Below are 26,202 nucleotides of genomic sequence, written 5' to 3' on the forward strand. Positions count from 1 at the left end.
AAAACCTGACTTGAAAAACTCCCAGCAGTGTTGGAACAATAACCTGAGTCAACAACAGTACAGTGTTCTGCAGTGCAAAGCTAACAGCTAGAAAGAAAAAGGAAAGAAGTTCCTGTTCACTTTGTTAGAAATTAAGCTGCCACTTCAGATATTTATGTCTTCAGTTTTATGTCTGACTCTTTGGCTGCTGAACAAAGAACAAAACAAGATAAAATGACAAGGTGTGTGATTCTTGTCAGTGGAGGGGCAGCCTTCAACATGACATGAGTTATTCACTGCTGAAGAACATTTATGCTATTAAAGGATAAAGGTAGGATTATTACCTACCTTACTATCGTCAATTAACAAATGCTATTAAAACACTAAACCTGCAATGTGTTAATTGGTCTTTCAATCATTTTAGACTTCCCTTCTGTACACGACACTGAGTCCCAACCCTGGTTCCTATTAAAGATAAGAAACTCTAAAACAACTCATAAATATAAAGTTTGTAAAAAAGGCTGTAATTTTCTAAAACAGGTTGGTACTGTAGTTTTTAGCAAATATTATTCAAAAACGAATAAATAGTGTGTTTGTTCAGGACTATTTTCAGCAGTGGGGTAACACACCTTTGGCATGTTAACAAGTATTTGTAGCAGTGGGATGGTGCTTGTGGTTTTGATGAAAAGGAACATATCACCCAGTACAACAGTGAGGCTTAATAATGTGTTTTCAGTTGTTTTTGGACAACAATAATGCTCAGGAATAAGCTGTATTTTTGGCTGCTCAGGAAATATAATAACAGATAAATGCCATTACATCAGAAGATTTACAGCTTTGACATTAGCAGCCAGTGCAGAATTGTCCTTGACTCATGTAGACTTTTTTTTTCGTTGCCTGCTGATGATATCATCAAAATACATTTCAGTGATTTCCTGTTTCTGCAAGTCATGACAGATGGTAGATCCAAACAGAAACAAGATGTAAACATTGCCTCCCCTCAAGCACAGTGCACTGAAATTACTACTTGTGGTTGGTATCAGACAGATCTTTAACTCTGGATGATGATGATGATGATGATGATGATGATGATGATGATGATGATGATGATGATGATGATGATGATGATGGTGGTGGTGGTGGTGGTGGTGGTGGTGGTGGTGGTGGTGGTGTCTCCTTAAGTCTAGAAAAGTATCCCTGTCTGAGGCTGAAGGTATAACAGGTGTTTTTACCATACCAGGAAATACCGCTTTCTCTTTCGCTCATGTCTTCTGCCTCTTCATGTTTTTGCCCGTGTTTTGGTATCTTCCCAATGCAATCTGTACAGTTCACGCACACATGACTGCCCCCAGGCTTTTAGTCTTCCAAAGCAGTTTTGTCATATTTATGAGCTCTTTGTTTGTGTTTTTCTTGAGTTGTTGCATGAGGTCAGAAAAACATACTGAACATTGTTTTATCACCTTGATACTTCATGACTTTTCCTAATTTATGAAAATGGTTTAAGATAATGATTTCACGATAGAAAACAACAGATTTCTTCTGTTTGGGGTCTCAGTAACCACTGTTTTAAAACATATAATGGTTACATATAAAGGATTTTCATGTGCTATATATTTGTGATTGATTGACAGAGCTTCAAAAATCCCAAATCATCATATACTAGTCTATTCATAATAGTGCTTTAACAGAGTGTTAGGTATGTACCTTGGTGGGATCTAATTGGCCCCAAGCATAAGTGACATCAGAACATCTGTGAAGGACTTTTTGGCAAACAACATTTATTTGTTTGTGCATAGACTGTAATCTTGATATATGTCCTTATTTGGTTTAATAGCAATCAGCACCACAACAATGATCAATTAATTCAACAGTAAATTAAATTTTGATTTATATTTTGATTTTATATTTTTTTATTTTGATAATCAAACCTTATAATTTAAGCCATTTTTATGGTTCTCAGATGTGAAATTATGTTGCATTTCTTGGTCATACATTACTATACATTTCATATCTAGGGGGTTTGGACTGTTAAGTGGACAAAATAAGACATCTGATAACATCATATTTTGCTCCATTGTTTTCTCATGTTTTATTGATTAACCAAGAGTATAATTATTAGTTACAGCTGTAATAACAGTGCTTATTGTGATTTCTGCATTTTGTGACCTTTAACAAATGCTTAAGCTTCTTTTGGGGTCACTGCTTCACTTTAATACTAGTCTACATTTTACAAAGGGTTAAAATAAGGTGCGGGGGGGAAACAGGCTTATTTAAGAGTTATTTTTCTGTTTCTGTTTCCTTTTATTGACAAAAACAATTACAAGTTTCTCTACCTCAAAATGATCATAAATGAAATATTCATCTTGTTTGCAGAAGAACATTCAATAGCTAGAGGGAACAAACAGGTATGATTAGTTATTAGCCTTTGGATTAGAGGAACATCAAATTGATTCAGTGTACTGTTTGACCTTGGTGTGGCCCATATGGCATAAGCCACATAGATGGTTGCTAAGGTGTGAAATTAAGGTGACATCTTTTTGTTTGTGTGTTTGTTTGTTTTTGTCTAACCAACAGGTGTGCTTGTGTACAGATGCTGGAAAAAGACACACAACATGTTTCCTCATCTTTTTCCCCAATGACTTGCATTTTTTTTCCTTCTGTCTAACAGCCACTTATGTGCTACTTCAGCACTTTGTTGCACTTTTTGGTGGGCTCCAATTCGAAAATGGTCAAGGCTGGCCCTGGTTTGACCTCCTTTGTAAAAAAAACAAAAAGTTACCCTTTTGGACAGTAAGAAATCAAATTTGTGTTAATAGTGAATAGGAAAATATACAACTTATGCTAAACCACTAGTATTGGGGAGTACCTAGTATAATTTAATTACAAAATAAATGTAACTGTAATCCATTACAGTTACTGAGAAAATATGTAATAAATTACAGTTTCTTATAAAAATGTTGATGTGGGCTACATGTGAGGTCAGACCTTTAAGATTTTGACCCCACCCCCCCCCCCCCTTTTTTGTTTTTCTGATTACATATACTACTGTTTTTATTTTATATTATATTTATAATATAATATAATATATTTATACACATATATTTATTTTTAGATTTTGTAAATAAACCATGTCATGGACCTTATTTGGAGCACACATGGGCTTAAATGGTGTCACAGTACCAATTAAGCCCATGCCAGACTTTTGACATTTTTCATAAAATATCTCAATTTTATATTTCAAAATCTACATGAAGAAATACATACATTTTAAAATGAGAGATGAATCTTGCTTTATAAGAAATGATCTCCCTTATACATCATGTCAGCATCCTTGAAAAACACCTGAATTTAGATGTTGGTGCCTAATGGGTACATTTACTCTAAAAGTTGAAGAGGTTCGTTAGAAAATTAGAAAAGTAATCAAAAAGTAATCAAATGTTATAAGTTACATTACTTTGATTAAGTAGGCTAATTGAAATAGTTACATTATTTATTACATTTTAAATAAGGCAACTATTAATCTGTAACTTATAACATTTCCAAATTAACCTTCTCAACCCTGTAAACCATAATGGTTAAAACAATAAATTAAAAAAGTATACCCCTTTAATAAAAACATTAGCTCTCCTCTTCTTTGTATACCACCGCCACGACTCCGCCCATTTATGCAAATTAGCTGTGACGTCGACGGAAGCAGGCGCTACGTCTCTTCTTCCGACAGCTATTCCTTTAAAGGCGTATTTAAAGCCCTGGCTTCAGTTGCAGGCACAGCGGACAACCTATGCAACAAAAGCTTGCTGCAGAGCCGAGCGACTGTCCAACCACTCAGCGGACACACACACACGGAGACAGCGATTGACACGACCCGGCGAGGTGAGCACAGTGTCCGGTCAAAACACCGGTGACGAGAGGGGACGGATAATAAACATTTTGTAGCCGCTGTTACTCGGCTCCGGTAGGCGGAATACACAGCATCTCAGGTTGCTGCTGCAGAAAGAGAGGAGGAGGAGGAGGAGAAGGAGGAGGAGGCGGCGGCATTTACAGTAGTTTCTGCAGGCCTGTGTCAAAAACAAAAAGAGGAGAGAGGCTGAAGGGACAGGCACCCTGAGACAGGTCACGTTGCATAATTAGGTTGCGCTAATTATAAAGTGTTTATAATTAGGACTTCTGAAAGGCGTTTGAATGTAAAGTAGGTAAAGAAGGTTTAAAAAAAACAAGAGAGGCAGGCTCAGGCTTGCAGTTTGCAGTTTGATAACTGAAGGGGGGATTAGTAGTCTAATAAGCTTCATTTCCTTCATCAGTTCATCAAGAGGAAGCTGTATACAGTAGTGAACTGCACACCTGTGACAGTTGGATAATCAAAACAAAAGAGCAACCGGTATGATTGGTTTGTTGGGCTAATTAAAGACAGGAATAACAAGTGGGGTGTCCTACTTTGTAATTGCTTTGTCGTCTGTGTTTTCATTACCATGTATGTAAATGTGGGTATATAAAGCTACCACCCTGCAGTTTAACTTTAATGTTATTATTAGTGTTTTACTAACAACACAGCTCCTCCAGCCTTTATCTACTGCCAGAAAACATCCTGTTCAAGTTGTTAGTGTTTGCGTTAGAAGACAATATTCTTCTTTGCTGTACATCCATTTGCTTTAATATGCGTTTCTATTGAATATATTGGAAGGAATCTGCACACATTTGAGCGATTCAGGTTGCAAATGTGGGTAAACATAATGTGACTGCTGCAGCTCTGTCAAAATGCATCAGAGGAAGAGTGAGAGGAGAGACTAGAGTGTTTTTGCCAGTCTGGTCTGGCTCATTGGCAACTACTGATTTACTGTTGTGCATGTGCATGTGCTCGTGCGCTGTATTGATTTAATGTACAGTATAAGCTGACTTAGTGCTTGTGTGTTTATTTGGACTATGTTTATCCGCTGAGTCTTAACACTTGTGTGTGTGTGTATGTGTGTCCAGGTACGACTGCAGGGCCAGCGTTAGATTGCAGCCTGGACCAACATCGACGTCTCAACGACATTTATGAAGCTTTCAAGGCCTTTTGGTGAGTCAAAGATGCACAAACGTTGCATTAATATTGTGTTTTAAAATGTCCTCCTTTTGGCTCTTTGTTCCATGTTTGGTCTAGTGAATCAGCACAAAAAACATAACAAAGGTCATAAAAAGACTTGTAAATGACCAACAGATGTGCTCTCTCGATTGCCTTTTCAAGTGTAATGTGTTTCTATTCTGCTGGAAACCACGACCAGCACGCGCAGAACAACGCTGAATAGATGTGCAATATGTGGCTTCTGCACTCAGAGAAAAAACACTGGCACGATAAGATTGTGGTCTTGGTTTGGGTCGACCTGACAGGAGTTGCACTAACTTAGACACGCACTGCGCTCACCTCTTCCTTTAAAATATGCTTCTCATTCTGTCTGGATTTTTTTTGCTTTCGTTGTTTTGAGATGCAGTTTAGGTTTCACATTGCATGCTGAGGACTGTCCGATTCAGCTGAAGTGAAAGCAATTGACTTCCTCTTGATGAAATGTTTGCTGAGTCAGCATTTGGTTATCACACGCACACACGCACAAGCACACACACACACACACACATACACATACATGCATTCACTCACTCACTCACTCACTCACTCACTCGCACGCAGTCACAGTCAACCACACAAATGCAACCAGACACAAGTGGTCACACCAGGGCAATCACATGAGCACACACAACTCGTGCACATCAATGTATATCTACATAGATGTTAAACAAGCCCAGCATTATACAGTCATGTTCCCATACACAGAGATATGTGATCATTTACATGATAAACTCGATTATATTTACATACACAACATATAAATAATGTCTCAGTGTGCTAACTTGAATTCCAGTTTATAACAAAGATCATAAACAGCCACCTGTACACACATTCATTGCACATACTCCTCTAACCCAGATGTTTCCTAGTCTTTCAGTGGAGCCGTCCAATAACAGACATACACACATAAATGATACATGGCTGCGATGTGAGCTAATACCAGTACAATCAGTCTGTTTAATGGTTTCCACACTGTGTAAAGGAAGCTTGAGCGCCCCGCTGAGAGACTTGCACGCTCCTCAAAACATGAAGGCGTCTTGCTGCGAAGAGAGTTTTAGATGCTCATCATTTAACTTCAACATGCCTATTTTGAGTCCTTACTCACTCACTTCATGTTACAATTGTCTAATAAGGGCCAAATACCAAACAAAACCTAAAAAAAAACATTCGATAAACATGGAGTTATGCTGAAATTAGTATATTGAAGGAAAGAGAAAAGTTGCAAGACAACATTTTTAGAAGTTAATGGGCTTTTACACCAGAAACAGTGTTGTGTTATCAGAATAGTTTGCAATTGTGAGACAACTAATGTGGCTCTGTTCGAAGGAGCACCTCAAAAGCTCACAATGTAACATGGTAAAAACAATGCATGGTTTCTCTGACTATTTCAGTCAGATGATGAAATATCATACTCAAAAGCTTGTTTTATACATGCATACATACATACATACATACATACATACATGCAGAGATATATGTGTATATGTTAAATTTCGCACTGACAGTCATCATCCTCTTTCTCTACGATTGTGAAGTAAACAATATAATTATGCCATTCACATAACAGCGTAATCTGCTTTATGATTATGAATGTGTGTTTGTGCATATGTGATTGGCCAATGCAGTGTGTAATGTGACAGATGGCTTGGCATTGTGTAACTTTTTGCCAGACGTTCTTATGTTTTTTGCCGCACCCGAACGAAGCTGCAGTCTCAGTCTTATCAAAATGTGGATATGCTTTTCAGTTGCAAATCCAACAATTTGGCATAAAACTGCCTGCCTGTCACTCTCCAAGTCCCCTTTTTATAATCTTTTTTGCCTCTCTATGTCCATCTCTCTCTCTCTAACACGCACAAACAGCAGATGTGGCTTTGTGTCCTGAGTGCTGATCCTGTGTGTAGATAACCCACTTCCTACTGGTGTGAAGTTTTGTACACAAACCTGGGAGAGAGAGCAAGTAAAGAAAAGAGTAAGCAAGTGTGTTTTCCCACCTCTGATCAGAGCACGAGAGTGTGTGTTTATGCGCGTGTGTGTTTGTCGTCTCACTTACATCAATGCCATCAATAGCCCTCCTTATCGCTACCAGATCTTACACACACACACACACACACACAAACAAAAACTTGCAGCTATAAAAGCTGTTGCACTGTTTGAACCGAACCCTGCTGGAGTCTCAGTTTTGAACAGCTGAGGAGAAAACATAACATATTTCTGCTCTGTTTAGTTTTACATTTTTTGACCCACCAGGCAAATTGAAATGTGACTTGTGTAAAGATGTGGCAATTGTGGCGATTCTGGCGAAGTATGGCTGGGTACTTTGTAGGTGGGTAAAAACTATTGTACTACTTAATTTTGGCTCTTAGATTTGCAAAGTTAGCCTCTGTAGACAGCAGAGGTCAGGTCAAACATATATATGTGTGTGTGTGTGTGTATGGGAATCTGCAGGCTGTTGTGTTTTGTGTAAAGCTGTGTACAGAGACTATCAGCAACACTGTATGCATGGCTGCTATGTTTTCTAGTGGAGGGGGACTGTTATCAAAGTCAATATCAGATGGCTGTGCTGTATTTAGCTCTGGCTTTGAGTTAAAGGACACACACACACATAGATACACTGCGCACCCAGAGAGCTTGTCAATAATACAAAACGTCTTCAAATAGAGATAGCGACGTTCCACTGGTTTGCTCTCCTCTCAACTTTCCTCCTCTCTTGTCTTGTCTACCCTTTTCTGTTTCTTCTTTTATTGTTTCCTAATTTAACAGAGCTTGACTCCACAGTCTCACTTCTGTATTTTTGCTGCACGTGGTTTAAACCCGTCAATTAAAGTCCCCAAACATGTAAAGGGGATGCATCATGGTATCATTTCCAGGTCTATATTAATATTCTTGGGCTTTACTGGTATATCTTTGCATGATTTGCAATTCAAAAATATCTTAAAATATCAATTCAGGAAAGTATCTCATACTGGCCCTTTATGCAGTCTATCAGCTGAGCCTCTGTCTGAAACAGGCTGTTTTAGCTTTCTGTCTCTTTAAGGCCCTGCCCTGATGAGCTCACTCTGCTATCTGCAAACAACCTGAATTTCACAAATCAGATTTTACTTCTCCTTTTTTACATAACTTCTAAAATATATCCGTACATGTTCTGGCCTTTTTGGAACTTTGACCATGATTAACACTGACAGCTAATGTCATATAAAAATACAAAAATAACTGAAAATCACATTCAAATTTTGAAGGAGATACAGGCGTTTTATCATTTTGGTCCTGAATCGAACTTAAAAATCTCAGAAGAAGCTGGTAATGTCAGATAAAGAAACCTACATGTTTGTTTTTTTTTTAATCTTTTACCACTTCGACCATTAATGTTACATTATCGAAACAAATAGTTTAGGTAACACTCATCATACAAAAACTCACAACCTCATATCTGCATTTACTGCACTGGTATCTTTGTAGTCCTCCCAGTCATCCTCTGTTCTGTTGTGTCTATTTTTAGAGTTATATTTACCTTCAGTCTTCCCACTCCTAATGGAGATAACAGTCTTTATCAAAGGTTTCTATCTCCACTTGCCCTCAAACAAAGTTGTAGCTTAGTTTTTGGAGGTATTAATCATGTTTATAGACCTGTTCCTTACGATGTGCAAAGACATGTTGAAATAATGCAAAAGTTATGTCCATTTGGGGGAGCAGTAAAGCCTAGTGCCTTGCTCAAGGGCATCTTATATGTTTCGCTAGCCATTTAGGGATTCTGACCAGCAGCTTGCTTCATTGTTATCTTGGTCTGATCCTAATTCAGGTCATTGTAACAACCTTTAGTACAATACAAGGCACAATTTACAGATGTTTGGCCTGTTGATGTTTCCATTAGAGCTCATACATTTTTTCCCATCGCTGTTTTTAAACTACAAGTCATGGTAAGGGTCAGATTTTTCCATCAGGGCAGAATAAGTCTGAACCCAGATAGCACGAAAAGCTCAAACAGACTTGGCCTCACCTCGCTCTGGAGCTGTTTGGTCTCTGAATGGTTGCCCGTGCTTAATTTTAATACTTCACCAGTGAACTATGTTACCTCTAAAGTTTCTTTTCCTTTGTCTCCCAAAGTCACCCCATCCCGCAGTAGACAGGATAGTTTTAAATCAAATTATTAACTTCAGTCTTCAGATGTCTTTTTGGGTGTCCTCCAATCGCTGTTCCCATTTTCACTGGCTCATTCCGATCATAAAACATCCCAGGACAAACTGTGATTGCCTTCCAATTAAATTTGCAGACAACTGACTGTATGCCAGAAATGATTGGCGGTGGGTCAGCTTCGTCTGGGTCATCTTGGTAGCTTTTAGGTCTTTGTAAGCGAAGTACACCACAGTCACACCCAGCTCCCGGACGCTTATCTCTTGACTTTTTTGCTGTGTAATAAAGCTGATTTGACAAACCCACATATTCCACATTGCACATGAAAAGGTTTTAGCGTTGTGTTTGTATTGTGGCTGTCAGTCAGGACCAGGGTCGAGCCTAAATTGATATTGTGTCACTGCGTCTTGGAATGTTTTGTTGTTGTCGAAATACAAAAAAAAAATGCCAAAAGAGTGCGTGACTGGTGATCTGCAGCCAGAGGCACAGTTACACAAACCATATCTGCCTTTAGACGACTTTGTTGAGTCATCTAGTTTGACCCTCTTCTGTTTGGGGATGACTTTAAATAGCCAGATTCCATTTTGAAAGTTAAAATAACCAGATTTGTTAAGCTTTGATGCTACCAAACCTCTTGTCCAATATCCTATCTTTCCAAACTCTGTTTTTGTATTATCAAAGAGCAATAGAAAATATATACTGTGTGTAGCAGGCTTCTTAGTTTTAGCTAATAGTCGCTGTCTCTGGTTAAAATGACAGACATCATCAGCTGCAGCAGATTAGATCAGCTGCAGCTAATTAAGGTTAATTCAGTAATTGCTAAATTAAAATGTTCAGCTGTTCTTTGGTTACTGTTCTCGCTACAGCCGGTGTCTTCAGTCAAAGGTTGTTTGGGAGTGAGAACAAACATCACTCTAACATCACTGTACGACTGCCAGTTGACTTTGTGTTTTTGTTGTTTGGAGACGGAGCATCTTACAGCAATGTAAGAATTTCCTATTTAAACAATGATTAATATCAGCACTTCAGTCCAATCAGCTTAATAGATCTCAATCAGGACCTTCAATTATTTGGAGTAAGTTGCTTGTAAAGTACAGTAATCCAACATGTTGGATACATTTCATTAATTAATCAACCAGTGGATGGATAGAAATTAATTGTCAACTATTTTGACCATAAATTAATTGTTTAGACTATTAAAGTATTAAAGTTAAATGCCAAATGTTTTCCCTGTTGAATAATTAGTTTTGGACTGTTGGTTCCACAGAAAATGCAATTTGAAGATGTCTGTGAAATTATGATGGGTTACTTTTCTCTACTTTCTGACACTTTGTAGTCTAAATGATTAATTCAGTAATCGAAAAAATAATCAGCGGATTGAGCGATAATCATCGGTTGCAGCCCTATTTACTGCAGCCTGTGGCTAAATAATATCTTATCTTGTCTTGTTTTATCTTGTCCTCTACATGGAAGGAGAACAGTTCTCCAATTTCAGCACTGGACATTCCTAATCTTTAATGCCTCCCCAATTTCAAGCTCCTTTTTTTTTTTTTAAATAAAAGTGGTGTGTCTTATGTAGCTTGCAAAATGCTCCTTTCTAAATCAAATCTGACACTCAAAAAGTACCAACAATGATTCACATTTTAAAAGGCTTATGAATATTTTTGCTAAAAAACGAGACATAAATGATTAATGTTATCAAAATGGTGGCTGATTGAATTTCTATCAGCTCATCGTTTTAGCGATTGATGTTAAGATGTGACATTAGCAAAGTGTCTACAGGCTCAATTGTCTGAAATGGCCGACAGAGACTTACAGGTAGTCAGGTATCTAGGGTGAAGGAGGAGTGAAGATATCTGGCTGTGTGCCAGTACTGTCATTAAGACTGTTAGCAGTCCTGCACTCAAAGTAATGGGGAGACACACACACACACACACACACACACACACACACACACACACACACACACTCCACAATCACAATGTAAAGTGTTCACATTTGAGCAGCAGATAAAAGAAGGTTCAACTTTTCTTCCTTTTTACAAAGTTGATTTATTGCAGCTAACCTTGTAAGTGATACTTTATTATACAACTCAGTGTCACATATCAGCTTTCAGTCAGCTGATAGAATGTTCAGAAGACTGAATGTTCACTGCCCAAAAAGGTGACACTTTGGCAAATAGTGTCACACCAGTGATGCCAAGAACCACAACATCAGACTAGAGAGGCTGATGATGAATCATTTTTCTAAAGAGAAATTGCCTCCTCCCTTATTTTGTCTGTCGTTTGTTTTCAAATGCAGTTGTTTTGACACTCAGTCAAAGTGAACGCAGCCAGAATTACAGGTTTTATTGGGGCCTCCCACATATAGAAATATGAACACTTATGGTATTAACTGGTTTGACCAGCTCTGCGTGTCTGCGTGACCCACTTATTGAATGGCAATCTAACATTTGGATAGTTTTTGGATGGTTCATTGGATTTTTGTGAAAAAGCACATGGTGAAAGTAATTTGCTCTGCGTCTTGGTGAAGTGTTTGGTGAAGTCAGGCACGATAATGACTCACCACAGCCTGCAGATTTGATCATAACATCATGTTGTTGATGCTGCAGATGAAAACCATGTGTGAATCGTTGTTGCTGGTTCTGAGGTTGCATAAAGGCGGTTTCGTGTACTCGCCTTCCATTTTGTGTCTGCTGGAGGTTTTTTAATTAGCAACTAACATGAACAGCACAACAAGTTGACCATTTTTTATCCCTAGACTCTTGCAATTAATTTGGACACAATTCTACTACTACAGCTTCTACAGTTTTTTTTCTGCTGTGCATTATGCTGCAATCTATTTACCTCGGATGTTGGAAGTCAGAGTTGGGAATGACGTCACACCCGAGTTTGTATTCTTCCAGTTGGAAGTCAGAAAAAAAGTTGTAGCCAGGTTAGCCATTGATAGCAGCACCAGTTGATGAAAACACATGTGCTGTGTGTACGACTGATTTGATGAGACACAAATAATACAAAACTGCTAATAAACAGGACAACAACGTTCACACTGTTGATGCACAAGGCTAACATCTTGGATTTTGAGATTTGGGCCGATGAGGTATGTCCAACTGGATCTATTCCTACAGTATAGTAATGATACTACAGATCACATTCTGGACACATTAACACACAAATAAAAGCCCAATAACATTTGTTGTCTATAGTGAATTGTAAATGATTTTAGATGGCCGTAGGAAAATGTATTTTGTACAATATATATTTGTGTTCTTGTGGATGCATACAAGGATTCATATTTGTACAATAACTCTTTTTGTTTAATTTGACTGTTGACAACATGAAATGCTTGCTAAAAATCCATAACATGTTTTTACTTGAGTCAGATTTCACGCAAGTTAATATGGCACAGAACCTGGGGGCACACATCTGCTGACATGCTGCCAATTTATTTATTTATTTTCAAACAGACTGCGTTTGTGTGCAGCATATAGGCGGTGTTGAACTGCAGGTTTGGTGTGATATTTGAACACAGCTTTTCTTGTACGCAACCCAAACTAAATTTCTTCCATGTGCCAATTCCCATTCTTGTCCTGCTCTGACAGGGGGGAACAACATGTGAGGCGAAGAGCAGAACAAGGGAAAAAAAAACTTGACTTTCATCTCTGATCCCATCATAACAACTTCTCATTTATAATAGTTTTGTTTATTAGTCATGGGTGGGGTTTGGTTTCACCAGCTTGAAAACAGGAAATTTATAGAGCTTAAGATGTCACTGGGTGGTTAAAATGGTGCCAGTGCCAAGTTTGAGCAGTGGTGGACATGATATGATGACTTACTCACATTACCTATCCTCACTGGTGGATGTCAGACTACTACAAGTTGTGTGAGAGATGCGGGTCAAGCTGTTTGCTGCCGTTGATTTATTTGCATCAAATGTATAAGGAGGAGTGTTTGTGTGTCCGCTCTGCAGTGGAATATTCCTTTAGTTGTCCGGGCAGGGATAAAACATACTATGTTAAAAGTCTGGTTTGCTCCTTAACAGGTCAGGGCAGACAGTTGTAATTCTTTTTGGCTTGTTTTTAAGCAGGCTAGTGTGAAGCTGTTTTATTGGGTACATGACAAAAACACTGGTATTTATTGGTACATTGTTTTTAAGTGGTTGTAAGCAGACTAATGTGGTGAGCTGAAGATGTTTTAATTGGTGTTATTGAGGTTTGATAAGTTTTAAAGCAGTTTCAAACATCAGAAAGAGGCAGACTTATTGACAGGGATGAACAGTGCTGGGTCACAGAAAAAATGCTCATAAACTTTAAATACATAAAGTTGGTGCAGCCTATAACACCTCCTCAGACGCTTTTCTTTTCTGTCTCTTTTCTTGGCTTGCTGCTCCCTTGTGGGTAAAGGCCTCAGGGGCCCATGTGTCATCCTAGCCACATAACCACACACATGCATGCGCGCACACACACACACACACACGCGCACACAAACTGTCCCTGTGAAAGGAGGCAGGCCCCCAGGGATCAGAAGGACAGGATACAGATGGGGGGTGCAGTAATGTGATGTTGGGTAGGGGGTACTGTAGTCCGAAGGGGGCACAGATGGGGTTTGAGGCAGGGAGTGAGTTACAGTCGTGTACATACGTGTGTGTGTGTGTGTGTGTGTGTGTGTGTTTGTGTGTGGTTATGTGGCTAGGATGACACAGTGTGAGTAACGTGACTCCGGTAGAGAAGCAAGCCAAGGCTGCTGTCAGCAGCTTGTCAAAATCTCACTGTATCCAGCTTCAAACATCCAGACTTGCATAGGATAATTATTTTGTTAGCATGCTCATCCTGAAAAAGAGCTTCTGGGTTAGCAGGTTACATAAAAGTGTTACTGAATTTATGAGACACTATATTGACAAGAACTGTCTAGACGGGTTCAGATCAGCTTAAAATAACACTGTGTTTGCGTGCGTGCGTCCATGCATGTTTGTGTGCGTGCATGCATGCAGAGGACACTCTGCTCTTGTTTACAAACTCTTAATGATGTGATACACTATAAATATCACATGGTGTTGTTATAAAGCTCTGGTCACCTTCAGCTTTGTCCAGTTTTATCAGAGAAGTTGGAAGTTAGCTGTGAGATGCTAACTGATGCGTGTAAACTGGACGCAGTCAAAATACTAACTAGCTAGCCTATTAACTGGGCTAAAATAAACACCAGGATGACTGAGTTATTCCTGGCTGCTAAGCTAGCTCTCACACACTGTCCTCTCCTTTCTTTTATAATAGCTGTGACTGTTATGCTAACATCGTCTGTATATTTGTTCAACTTGAAAGAAACAAGTCCTTTTTGGGCCTCTTGACCTAAAAAAGGCCGGTCATTTCCTTGCAGACACGTGATAAATATTGTGTTTATCTGTTTTCTTGCTGATTATAAACGTGGCATCTAGTTTGTAGTTGATGGTTACTGACTTAATGCTGCAATATGAGAATAAACTGGGTAAACTGCAGTTATTTCCATCTTGGGGCATTGATGTATTATTCAAAGAGGGTTACCAACATTATAACCTATTTTAGTCACAAATTGCAGATTTGCAATTTCCATTGTATTACATAGTAATTTTTATGAGCTGAATAGACAAAATAAAGTGATTTCTTTGCATTAGATATGTCTGCTAGCTATTTTGTCACTGGTGTTTCCACATTTGTTCAGGCTTTATTATTTATTATTAACCTTAATTCTGGTTTGACACATTTTTCCCTTCAATATACAACTTGCAGTGCAGACTTACAGTAAAGCCAGCTGTGATTCAAAATCCACATATCTAAATTGATATTTTACAGCTGAATTGCTATGCATAAGAACACTGTCCTGTACAAATGTTAGTCCTCTATAGTTATTAAAGAAATGAGGTGGTTAAATTGCCATAACGCTGCTGTCCATGGATATATTAACCTCAATATCTTTAGTCAGTAACCTTGTTTCTTAAATCAATTCATTTGAACTTGATTAGCCTGTTAGTAAATGGTAGATTGGATTGATGGACCTTGACTAAACTCAAGATTGACACAGGACCCTGAAACATTTTTGTGTGTGTGTGTGTGTGTCCTCATTTGATCTGGATGATGGCCAAAGGTCAAAGTGAGTGGAGACATTCAGCTTATATTTTGAGAGCAGGCAGCTGCAAGGCTCAGGTGAGGCTGATATTTTGTACATTTATTTATACCTGTTAGGACGTCAGTGGGAGGTTCATGTAAAGAATATAGTTGTTTGACAGTGAATGTGCACGCCTGTGAACAGCAGGTATATTACGTCACAGTCATACCAGGCAGTATAGTGCCAAAAGCCCTTTATGAGTAAGGGATTTGTCATTGACGCTGGTGCACGTTGATACACATGTGCCCCCCTCCACTTACTGCACTGCAGCAGCACTGCACCATAATGCACACATCCACTCTCTGTTTACCTCTCTTGCCCTCTTTCTCTCTCTCTCTCCCTCTCTCTCTCACTTATCCCTGCCATCTGCTTCCCAAAGCTGGGAATATGGTTATGTTTCATGGGAATATCAACAGCAGCATTGGGATTGGTGAAGCAAAAGCAGCTGTTGTGTTTACATATTTCTCTTTGGGTGTAGATGTCCTAAAACTGTCTCCTACTCTTCCAGATAATGTGTGTGTATGTCTCCAAGAGAATGAAGGCTGAAGAATCTCTGTACTCTAGTCACACTAAGGAAGTAAAAAAACAGAAAATGACAGCGGAGTAAACATCTGTCACTGACATTTAGCTGAGTTTCACATCAAACACACTTAAAAAAAACAACATCTTACACCTGCTGACAACGGTGTATCTCTGATTTTGACATTAGATGCCATTTCTTGAGTTACTTTAACATTATTTCTTCTGTACTCACACTTGAATAGAGACACTTTTCATGTCAGTTCATAGTCTATACAGTACGTCTATATCATGCTCATCAGTGAATGAAAAGCAAACTAGTAGTAGAACTGAACTGAAATGGCCCCTGTCCTAATCATTAATAGAGTGCAACACAAAATGTGATAGTGACATCTAATAGCTTCCAGTGGCAGTTTATAAAGCCAAATTACATTATTTCCCCTCTTTTCTGCCTCTAATGATCAGTTGTACCTGAAGGGACTTCTTAGATTTCACAGGCAATTGATCCCACAAAAACTCTCAAATTGAACCACATCAGGTCAAAAACTGTAGTCTTGTTTCTCTCTTAGTAAGAAAATACTCTTTTCTCTTTTATTTTCATTCATTCATTGTCCATCTTTCTTTCTTTTTCTTTTGCACACACATACACAGAAATACACAAACATCCAGCAGTATGTGAACTTGATCCAGAGGTCTCCAGCCTTGTAATCTATATCCAGGTCTATATGGGTCAGTGCTATGTTGTTTGTCATGTTCTCAGCGTGTTCTCATGCATCACTGATGTGTGTGACACCAAAATGAACGTCCATATACAAATGGTGAATGGTGATTATGACTCTTCTGCCTCAGAGATACGTGCAGGTTGTACATATCTCTAGGCATTTTCTCAGCACAGTAGCCATCAATGTGATATTTTTACTGGAATTGATAACCTGAACTACTGTCAGTTTATTTCCTGCTAATTGGCTAATGAAGTGATCATTTCAGCAGTCCTTCGTTACACCTTTTGGTTTGGCAGTAGTATCAAGTCAAATCAAGTCAGTTTTATTCATATAGCAGCCCTATATCACACAATTTACCTCAAGTGGCTTTAAAATCTGTATAGCATATAACAAGTTCAAGCTGTAGAGGGGAAAAAACTCCCAAAAGCATTTTTAACAGGGGAAAAACATGGAGGAAACCACAAGAAAAGCAACTAAGGAAGAATCCCTCTTCCAGGACGGACAGAGAACAGACAAAACAATATGTCCTCAGTTTGTTCCAAATAGTATCACTTTATCAATAAATTCCTAAATATGCTACTTCCATCAGCACTTCATAGCTATGTAGAGGAAACATCATGACACAGAAGTAGTTTATTTGGCTTAGTTGTGGTGAAACAATACTACAGAGTAGTCCTTTTTAAGCTTAAATATAAATTTATTTGGGACATGTTTGCCTTGAATGATAGGTATTCAGGTTGGTGGATTCAACTATTGTGGTTGCTTACTTGTCCCTCCCCGACTCCACTCTGTTGCTCACCTTCAGCTATCCATAGGATAACCGAGGGGTTTTACACGAGCACAGAAACCATGCAAAGCATTTTACAATTCAAGTCACTGCTAATTTGCACGTTGGCACTATGTTCCTTACATGATCAGGCTTGCAGCAGACATGGGACTGTCTGTTTTCTCGTGTTACCTTCATTTAAGAGAGACAGAGTTATGGCTCAAAGAAGAAGGAGCAGGGAAGTTAAGATGGTGGATGCTTGGCCTGATTTCATGCCGGTGGTCACAGGTAATCTGGTCTGTGGCACAAGAATAACCCCACACTAAAATAGACCTGGGCTGTGTGTGTTAAGTTTGTGTATTTGCCAATTCAGAATGTGTTTGTTTGTGTGTGTGTGTGTGTGTGTGACACGGTAGGCGATGGACTCTTAATCTATCTGTGACCTTGAACTTTACAGGCATCTCCTTTCCTCCCTCCTGCTCTTCTTTTCCTCTCTTCTTCTGTCTGTTCGCATCTGAAGTCTTTGTCTTGTCTTTTGTGAAAGATTTGACTTTATTTAATTTTGAATCTTGCTCACTGCTGCCTAATTTTTGCCATTCTGTTCTTTTCCCCTCCTTCTCTGCTTCCTTTTTCTGTCTTAATCCTTCTTTCCTAACATGTCCCTCATTCCTCCTTAATTCATTCTTTCCTTCAACCCCAACTTTACTTTACTTGTTCCTTCTCCGCTCTCACGTGAGATGTGCGTTATTTACGTTGGCTCCCCGAGAAGATGAAATGTAACTGTATAAGCTGAGCTCATGTTACACACACACACACGCACGCACACACACACACACGCACACACACATGCACAAACACACAAACACACAGAAACAATAGGACAGCTGACTGCTTTGTGTGTGTGTGTGTGTGTGTGTGTGTTTGTATGTGTGTGTGGAGAATTACAGATGCAGGCCAGATAGTGCTATCAGCTTAGAGAAAGAGATGCATGGATGGATAGCAACACCTTGTACTTGTTTTGTCAGCCTTTGCTTGTTCACTTTGACCTGCTGCTTTCTTTCTTAAAAAATCACACACTACTGTAGTTACAAAGAGTATGTATTTAAAGCACAAATCCACATATTTACACAGCACACATCCATGGCGTGCTTTTAGACTAAAATTTGAACCCAAGTACTCAATTTGATGAGTTTCCCTTTAAATATCATGTAAACCCTGAATACAGCCTTACTTTGCGTTCTCTGTAGCTGGTGTCTTTACTTTAATGCTTTATTTGTGTAATGAAATATGCTACCAAACTAGTGCTTTTATGTAATTTACCCTGTTAAATCTATATTACATAAATCACTTTACTGCTGAACATTATCCACAATTCCATAACATTTTAGATTGAGACATTAAGCTTACTGATTTGGAGTACAAATCAGTAAGCTTTACTTGTCACAGTTGCAGCTCAGATTGTATCAGAACATGGCCATAGCATCAATGCTGTCACTATGTGCATGTTCGTTTTTATTTACATTTTCAATTCATGGTAAAACAATGCTGAAAATTCAAAAATTTTGTGAAATATATCTATAATACTTTTATGCTTGGCTGAGGTAGAAACATGTAATGTTAAAATGGAAAAAGACTTAAAATAGATTATGACACACCTGAAATGACGATAAACATCAGATCTTTGTGGAGTGGTGAGGAGAATATAACATAATTAAAACAAAAAGAAATATCATTGTCTAAGTTTGACTGATGCTCTTTTAATTACATTATCTCATTGCGCCCACTTGCCATAGACTGTAAGAAAATAATGGCCATCGCCACGTGACGTCACCCATTGGTTTGTAGACTTTGAATATAATTAACTGAGATATTGCTAATGCTAATTTTGGCTAACGAAAAAAAAACATCCAGCTCCTCAGAGGGTCTTTTAGCTGAATAAGATTTTTGTTACAAATTACTTTCATAAGCTGAAAACACACTGAAATAATTGCGCCTCACCCATTCTAATCCGTTGATGAAATCAACATTGTTGCTGTGGTATTTACTTGACGATCAGAATGCAGCAACGCCCAAAAGCAAACCTTGCTTTATTATTTATTTTAAAACAGTAAAGCTTTCTAAGTGGTACCATAATTTATAAGATGAATTGAAAGATGTATTGAAAAAGACTTTAAAGTAGCGATAGTGACTAAACCCATTAGGAAACTGTTCACTGAGGTAATTAATCAAGTGGGATAATTTTCCCGTAGATTTCCATACTATTGGACTTCTTTTTGCAACCAGTGGAGTCGTCCCCTGTGGGCCATTAGAGAGAATGCAGGTTTAAGTCACTTCCTCATTGGGCTCATTTTTCAGACCCAAAATTTCCCAATTTCTGCTTCAAGTCAATGGCCCTATCTGGAAAAACAGCACTATCAATTTTTTATCTCAATTAACCAACTCCAACTATTTGCATAACAGCAGTGGATGGAAATTCGCACTCGAAATTTCTTTTGCCAATATTCGGGAAAGTCGATGAGTATTTGCATTACATTTCTGGAGCCAAAAAATCCAATAAATAAAAATTAAAAGGGATTTAGTCTATGTGAACCTTTGAAAATAGAAGTGACAGAGACAGCTGTCATGTTGAAAAACCCAGAAGGTTAATCTAGATGCTTAGAAAAGTCTTTGAGGATTCTCAGCTGTAAATGTTTTTAAATAACACTTTTGGTGTTAAATTAATTAAATTAACATTCAATTGATTTTCTTTTACAGAGTCACATGGTTGCCTATGTGATCCGTATGTAGAGTGTGGTAATACATCAGAATTACAACAATACATTTGGTTAAGACTGTTTCTTGCTGGTGCAATCAAGTCCAAGTATGAAACTTTCCAAATCTAATATGTGTATTATTCAAAAGACACTGACCAAGAACATAATTCCCAACATTCCCGTGTTAAACCATTAATTTATCTTCCTATCAAACAGAAAAATTGCTGGTTAACCAGATCTGACTATTTTGTTGTTGTTGTTGTTGTGACATGTCTTGCCTCAGAGGCTTTTGGGTTGTTGCGGACTAAATGTTCTCTCTCTGACATCATCGGCTGTGGTGTTTTTTCTGAGGCCATCCACTAATTTCAAAAGAACTTAGAAGATAATTAATGTGTGTTTGATAAATATATGTATGTATGTATGTACGTGTGCCTGTGGAGGAGAAGGGCTGTTATGTAATCTACTGCAGCTTGTGAGGTCAGGTGAGGAGGGGGCTGTGTGTGTGTGTGTGTGTGTGTGTGCATGTGTTGTGAGGATGAAATATTCATGACCATCTTGAGTGCATCATGAATGTTAATGGGGACATGTGAGAGCACTGAAAATGGAAGAGGAGCGATGAAGAGAGGAACCACAGAAAGAGAGAAATGGGCAGAGAGACAAATATTTCGACCTCTGTCCTTGTCCGCCTGTCTCTTTTCATTCCACATCCTTCCTTCTCATCTTCCTTGGTCGAACTTGTTTTTAACCTCTTCAGACTCCGTTTTCCCTCTAATGTCGTCCCACCTTCCACCTGTTCATACCCCTCCGTCTGTCCTTCTTTTCCTCATGTCCCTCACTCCTTCTCTAATTTAGATTTTACAGGCTCTCAGTAAGAGGCTTGATGAGGATCTTAGCACTGTTATGATGTGTATGTGTTGTTCACGTGGCTAGCATTAGTGTGTGCTGGGTGAGATGAAACATGCTGCCTCCATGGGTTATAATCCGGTTGCCCACTGCACACAAAAACACACACTTTGGAATTTAACTCTGTGGAAAATTGTGACTTGACTTGTTTTCTCTTTCTCTCTATGAGGTGTGTTATTAGCTGAGGGCCTCCACTCCTCGCACTACACTCGGTTTCTCTCTCTCTCTCTTTTTTTCTATTCACATATTTCTCATTTCTTCTCACCACAAACACACACACACACACACACACACACACACACACACAAGCCCTCTGTTTGTTGTCTCGGTAAAACAGTAGCGCAGTTTGAAAACGTTTCAGCTAATAAAATACATTGCATGCTTTCATCCCTCCCGTCCAGTTTCAAAAAACTGTCCGAGTGTGTGTGTGCGAGGATGAATCATGTGCTCAAACCAATTACACCGTTTAAAAATGGACTCTTTTCATAGGCAAGAATATGTGTGTGTGTGTGTGTGTGTGTGTGTGTGTGTGTGTGTGTTGGTAAAAACTTGTGGTATCAGCATGTTGGTAGTCTCAAATAGCTCTCACTCAAAAATTTAAACACGTGTTAAATGCTTCTTTCACCCAATTTAGAAAAAAATACTCTTGCCAAGCATATTTTTAAAATGTTCAAGTTATTTTATTACATTTCTTGATTTCTACAGACATTTATGGGGTTTTATATCTATATCTTCCTTCCTGAATCAAATCAGGATTAACACTTGCTGCTTCTTCTCGTTACTGATAATATACTGCATGTCTTTACGTGTGTCTACAATTTACTTTGTCTAATGTGATTTTTTTGAAGGGTGCATCTCGCTTGTTCCAATGCTTACAAGCTGTAACGATCCTGTTTCTGGATTTTCTAGTTAATTGAGATTCTCTGTTTTACTTCCGGAAAAGCAGATGTTAAAGCTTTGTGTTTTTCTTTTGACTCTCACATTCTTAAGTTTGTTCCTTGTAATCATATTTGAGAGTTCTGCCTCCAGCTCAATACAGTGGAGGTGACAGGTCACACTCGTTCTTGCAATCATAATGCAGTCAAATTTAAACAAATATACATTATACATATATTTTTATATTGAGTGTGATACCATCATTTCTGATATGCATCACAAATATAAACATCCATAAATCTGCTATAAATCCATAGTAAAAAGATGCTCTCTGTAACTCCAGAACTGGCCTGTGAATCATCACTTTTTTAGGTTTTCTGCAGCATCAAAGTAATTCAGTGATAGTTGTCTGTACATCCACATGTACGCTGCAAACAGGAACTGATTAAAAAAAAAAAATGAATTCAGCATACTTGTATGGTGCCGATTTGCCAAAATTAAAACAATATAGGCTAGTTGTAGCTCACTGAATAGTTACTGAATCTATGCAGCAGTATACTTCCTGTTTAAACCCCTCAAAGCATTATGGGAACTGTAGTTCCATAACAGAACCCCCTAATCAAAGTAAGACGAGGCTAAATTAATAATAATAACAGCATTAGCAAAAACGTTAATATTAAAGTTTTTTTATGTTTCAACTTTCTCTTTTTAAATTACTAATACTCCGAATGTCATTTTTCTGGGGACTCTCCTCTATTCATACATTCATAAGAAAATACTGGTCCTGTGTCAGAAACAAGTGGACAGTTTTCTCAGTTTTGTCTCTGTGTGTAGGGGGATCCACAGGGTAAGATTATGAAAATCCCCTTCTCTGGATAATCAAATCTTGTTGTCAAGAGTGTTTATAGAGACATGTTACTGTTACTTTTACTGAAATGAAATGAAATGAAAACTGTTGGTTATTCTGAGTAAAATCAAGAAAAAAATTAAGGAAAATCTAAATGTCTTTTGGACAGTTATTTTAAATGTGTACAGCCAAGTGCAACACTATGCATGCCTTTTGAGGAGAAACTGTCCAAAAGTGTGCACCCCATTTGAAGGATTATTGCATCTCAGCCCTATCTATGACAGCCAGCTTTCCTCCCCACCTTTGTTTGTGCCTGTTTAGAAGAGATATGAGCAATTTTTAGCAAGTAAGAGAAGGCCGTAATGGTCGCACATGATGCCCGTCAAAACACCCAAACCCACTGTTTAATTAGTCTTCCATGGATTTGCCACTGTACTATTACCTAATGTGAAAATGTGTCAAAACTTCAGAAAAACCTACATTTTATCACTTTTTCTCCCTGAATACGTCTCCTCTCGTCAGTATTATGATTGGTGTGTGGTGTGGGTATGACACTTGACCTATGTCGAGTAAAACATTTTGTTGACCCACCAGATATACTAGTATAAGCAAAGTTATTATTCTCTGATTTGAAAATGAATACATGTTTGAAAGTTTAATTGCCGTGACTAACTCTAGTGTCTTTTTTTCTTTTTTCTTGTCCTCTCTCCCCCTTTCTTTCCCAACTGACTCTACGGTCATCTCTCCATCTGACCAACGGAACCTGCCTCGACCTTCCTCATCTTTAGATTGATCAGCCAATCGATGGGGATTTTACGAGGAGCTCCGCCCACCTTCGCTGCCTGCCCTCCTTCTCCCCCCTCCATCTGCGGCCCCTCCCTTGCCCCAGCCCACTCCGTCATCCAGCCCTCCATCCAGCCCTCTATACACAAAATGACTCTGGAATTTACTGAATGGTCTTCTATATGGATTTTTACTGCTTGTAATAGACAGTAAACAAAGAAAAGAGGGAGAAACCTCAATGACAAATAAGCCATAAACACACACACACCACACATACACACTCACATACACACAAACACATGCACACCCCATTCACACACTAACAGGCATGTAAGGCACTGACATACCAAATAGAGTTGTTTTTTTCAGGCAGGATCTCGCACACCTGACACACACACACGAAGAAGCAAACGCACAAACTTACTCTTGGAATGTATCGCACACTCTTCCTGTGAAAATTCGACCGCTTCCTTTTTATTTCTGGGGTTTTCTACAAGTCTTTGGAAAGCTGATTTTAATATTTTTTTCGACTCTGGGGGGGAAAACAAGGAGGCGAGAGAAAGGATTAAAACGTGTTGAATTTCAAGCTGCCGTGTTTTTGAAGGACAAGTTCTCTTTAGGGCGACTTGTTAAGAGGACAACTGATTTTTTTTTTTTTTTTTTTTTTAACAATATATTCAGATCGGAAATAGATAAATAAATCAATTTCTTTTCTATAGTTTTTTGCCTTTAGCAGGACCCAGTTTTAGCAAGGTGGGACACTATCTGTTACGAGTTTGTGTGTTTTCATTTTTTATTTTAGTTGTATTAACACTCCATTTATAGAGCACCTTTGACTGGTGATCAATTTTTAAAGCAGTAATAAATGTAACTACTGTCTAACCAGCAAGTTACTATAGATGGTTACAATTTGTAGGTTGTATTGATTTTGAATTAAGTTGTTTCTAGTTTTTAAGGAACTAAAATAAGCTTTAACGAGAGTTTGTGGAAGCAGGGAATTTGTATTGCTTTTTCTTTTGTAGCTACAGGCAGTTGTTCTTTGTCAGCGTGTTTAGAAGGGGTACGTTTGTTTTTCTCATCGCGTGCATGACCTCCACCATGCCTCCCCAGAACACAGAGGCTGACGCCATGCAGGTCGGATCTCTGGTGGGCGGGGTTAAGGCCAAAAACTCCACCGCATCAGGCTTGGAAGAGGAGAAAGGAGGTGCGGTTGGCGAGACGGATGGAAAGGGAGGAGGGGGAGGAGGTCGAGGAGGGGAAGAGTCGGCGAGCGAGGGATCGATCGAAGGCATTTCCTTGAAGAGATGGGTGATGCACGGGGCTGTGATGTTCGGCAGGGAGTTCTGCTACGCCATGGAGACAGCACTGGTGACGCCCGTGCTGCTGCAAATAGGTAAGAAGAGAGTGCACACAAACATACAGATCTACTGCATTTATTGTATGTAAAATATAGACCAGTGCAACATATGTCAAGAGTCTGAAATCAACACCTGCTGAGTGCTAAATGCCAGAAGGAAGTTCTCTGTTAATGTCCTGCTGTTTGTTGCCATTCTCACTTTTCTCCTGCTGGCCACCTCTCTGACCCTGTGATGCAATGCAAACCACTTAATCGTCAGCTAACACTTAGCAGCAGCACCTCTGCAAACTTGTTGGATGGTTAACTTGCCAGAAATCAGCTAACCCTAACTGACACTGGCCTAAAAACGAGTTCAGTTACATACTTCTTATGATGCAAATACATATGGCACAGCAACAGCCTTGTTTTGAGCTTTCAAGATTAAAATATTTCACTGATTTAAAATGGTTTGAAGATTTAATTAATCTCCTGATGACCACATTTACCTCTCCAGATTGGCCGAAACTCAAAACTGAGGGTTTTGTTTGCAAGCTGCAGGTTCTCAAGTGTGCAGCTGGGTCACACTCAGGAGTTTGTTCCTTACAAAAGAACATGGTGCAACTCACAGTGTGAAGGAAAAAACCTCCAGCTTTACTTTTTTATGGTTGAAATGACCCTCAGGGAGAAATATTTTAATGACCATAAATTGTTTTGTCACAATGTGCATACATACACCTGTCAGATCTGTGCAGGTGCACACAGAGTGTCAATATTTACATGCACATATAATATAATCTGAGTACTTTAAGGGCCTGATTTACTAAGATCCCAAATAGTGGGTACTAAGTTGCATGCACAGTGCAATAGATTGCGCATTTCGTTTGCGTGCGTTTTGCGGGTGATCTACTAAGAATAACTGCATAAATGAAAACAGGTGCAACAGGGTAGAGACAGCAGTATTTAAATGAAGGTTTTGCGTGTCTGAATGGAGAGTTTGCAGAAAGCTGCAAGTGCAAAATGAAATGTGATCAGGTTCTAGTGGAAGAAGTTGACAAATATATTGAGTTATTAAAAAAATAATAATGCCAGAAAACACATATGAGACATATGGGAGAATATTTGTGACAAAGTCAATGCTGTTAGTAAAACCAAAAATATTCCACTCCAAAATATTAACACTTGCGGAAAAAATCTGTCCTGTGCGCATTCTGTCATTGTAGCTCTGTCTCCTCCTCTCCACAGTGACAAAAGTCATCTGTGTGCAGCTGGTTAATACCTGCCCTTCAAAGGTATTATTTATAGACGCAGTTTCCGTCAGTAAAATTACCTTGAGGTTTGGTAAATCACAATGC

General features: G+C 38.7%; 1 protein-coding gene and 1 long non-coding RNA gene across 2 annotated transcripts in view; both read left to right on the forward strand.

Moving 5' to 3' along the window:
• The first annotated feature begins 3,743 nt into the window (after positions 1–3,743).
• Positions 3,744–24,142, forward strand: LOC128374345 (uncharacterized). Its single transcript, XR_008322983.1, has 3 exons — positions 3,744–3,852; positions 4,951–5,035; positions 23,520–24,142. It is a non-coding gene; the product is annotated as an uncharacterized LOC128374345 (long non-coding RNA).
• A 458-nt stretch (positions 24,143–24,600) lies between these two features.
• LOC128374131 (solute carrier family 45 member 4) overlaps positions 24,601–26,202 on the forward strand; it is a 31,529-nt gene continuing 29,927 nt past the window's right edge. Inside the window, exon 1 of the mRNA XM_053334395.1 lies at positions 24,601–24,907. Coding sequence (XP_053190370.1) covers positions 24,601–24,907 — 307 coding nt within the window. The remainder of the gene's footprint in view (positions 24,908–26,202) is intronic.

This window comes from Scomber japonicus, chromosome 15 (genome assembly GCF_027409825.1).
Source record: "Scomber japonicus isolate fScoJap1 chromosome 15, fScoJap1.pri, whole genome shotgun sequence".
In the NCBI taxonomy this organism is placed as follows: Eukaryota; Metazoa; Chordata; class Actinopteri; order Scombriformes; family Scombridae; genus Scomber; species Scomber japonicus.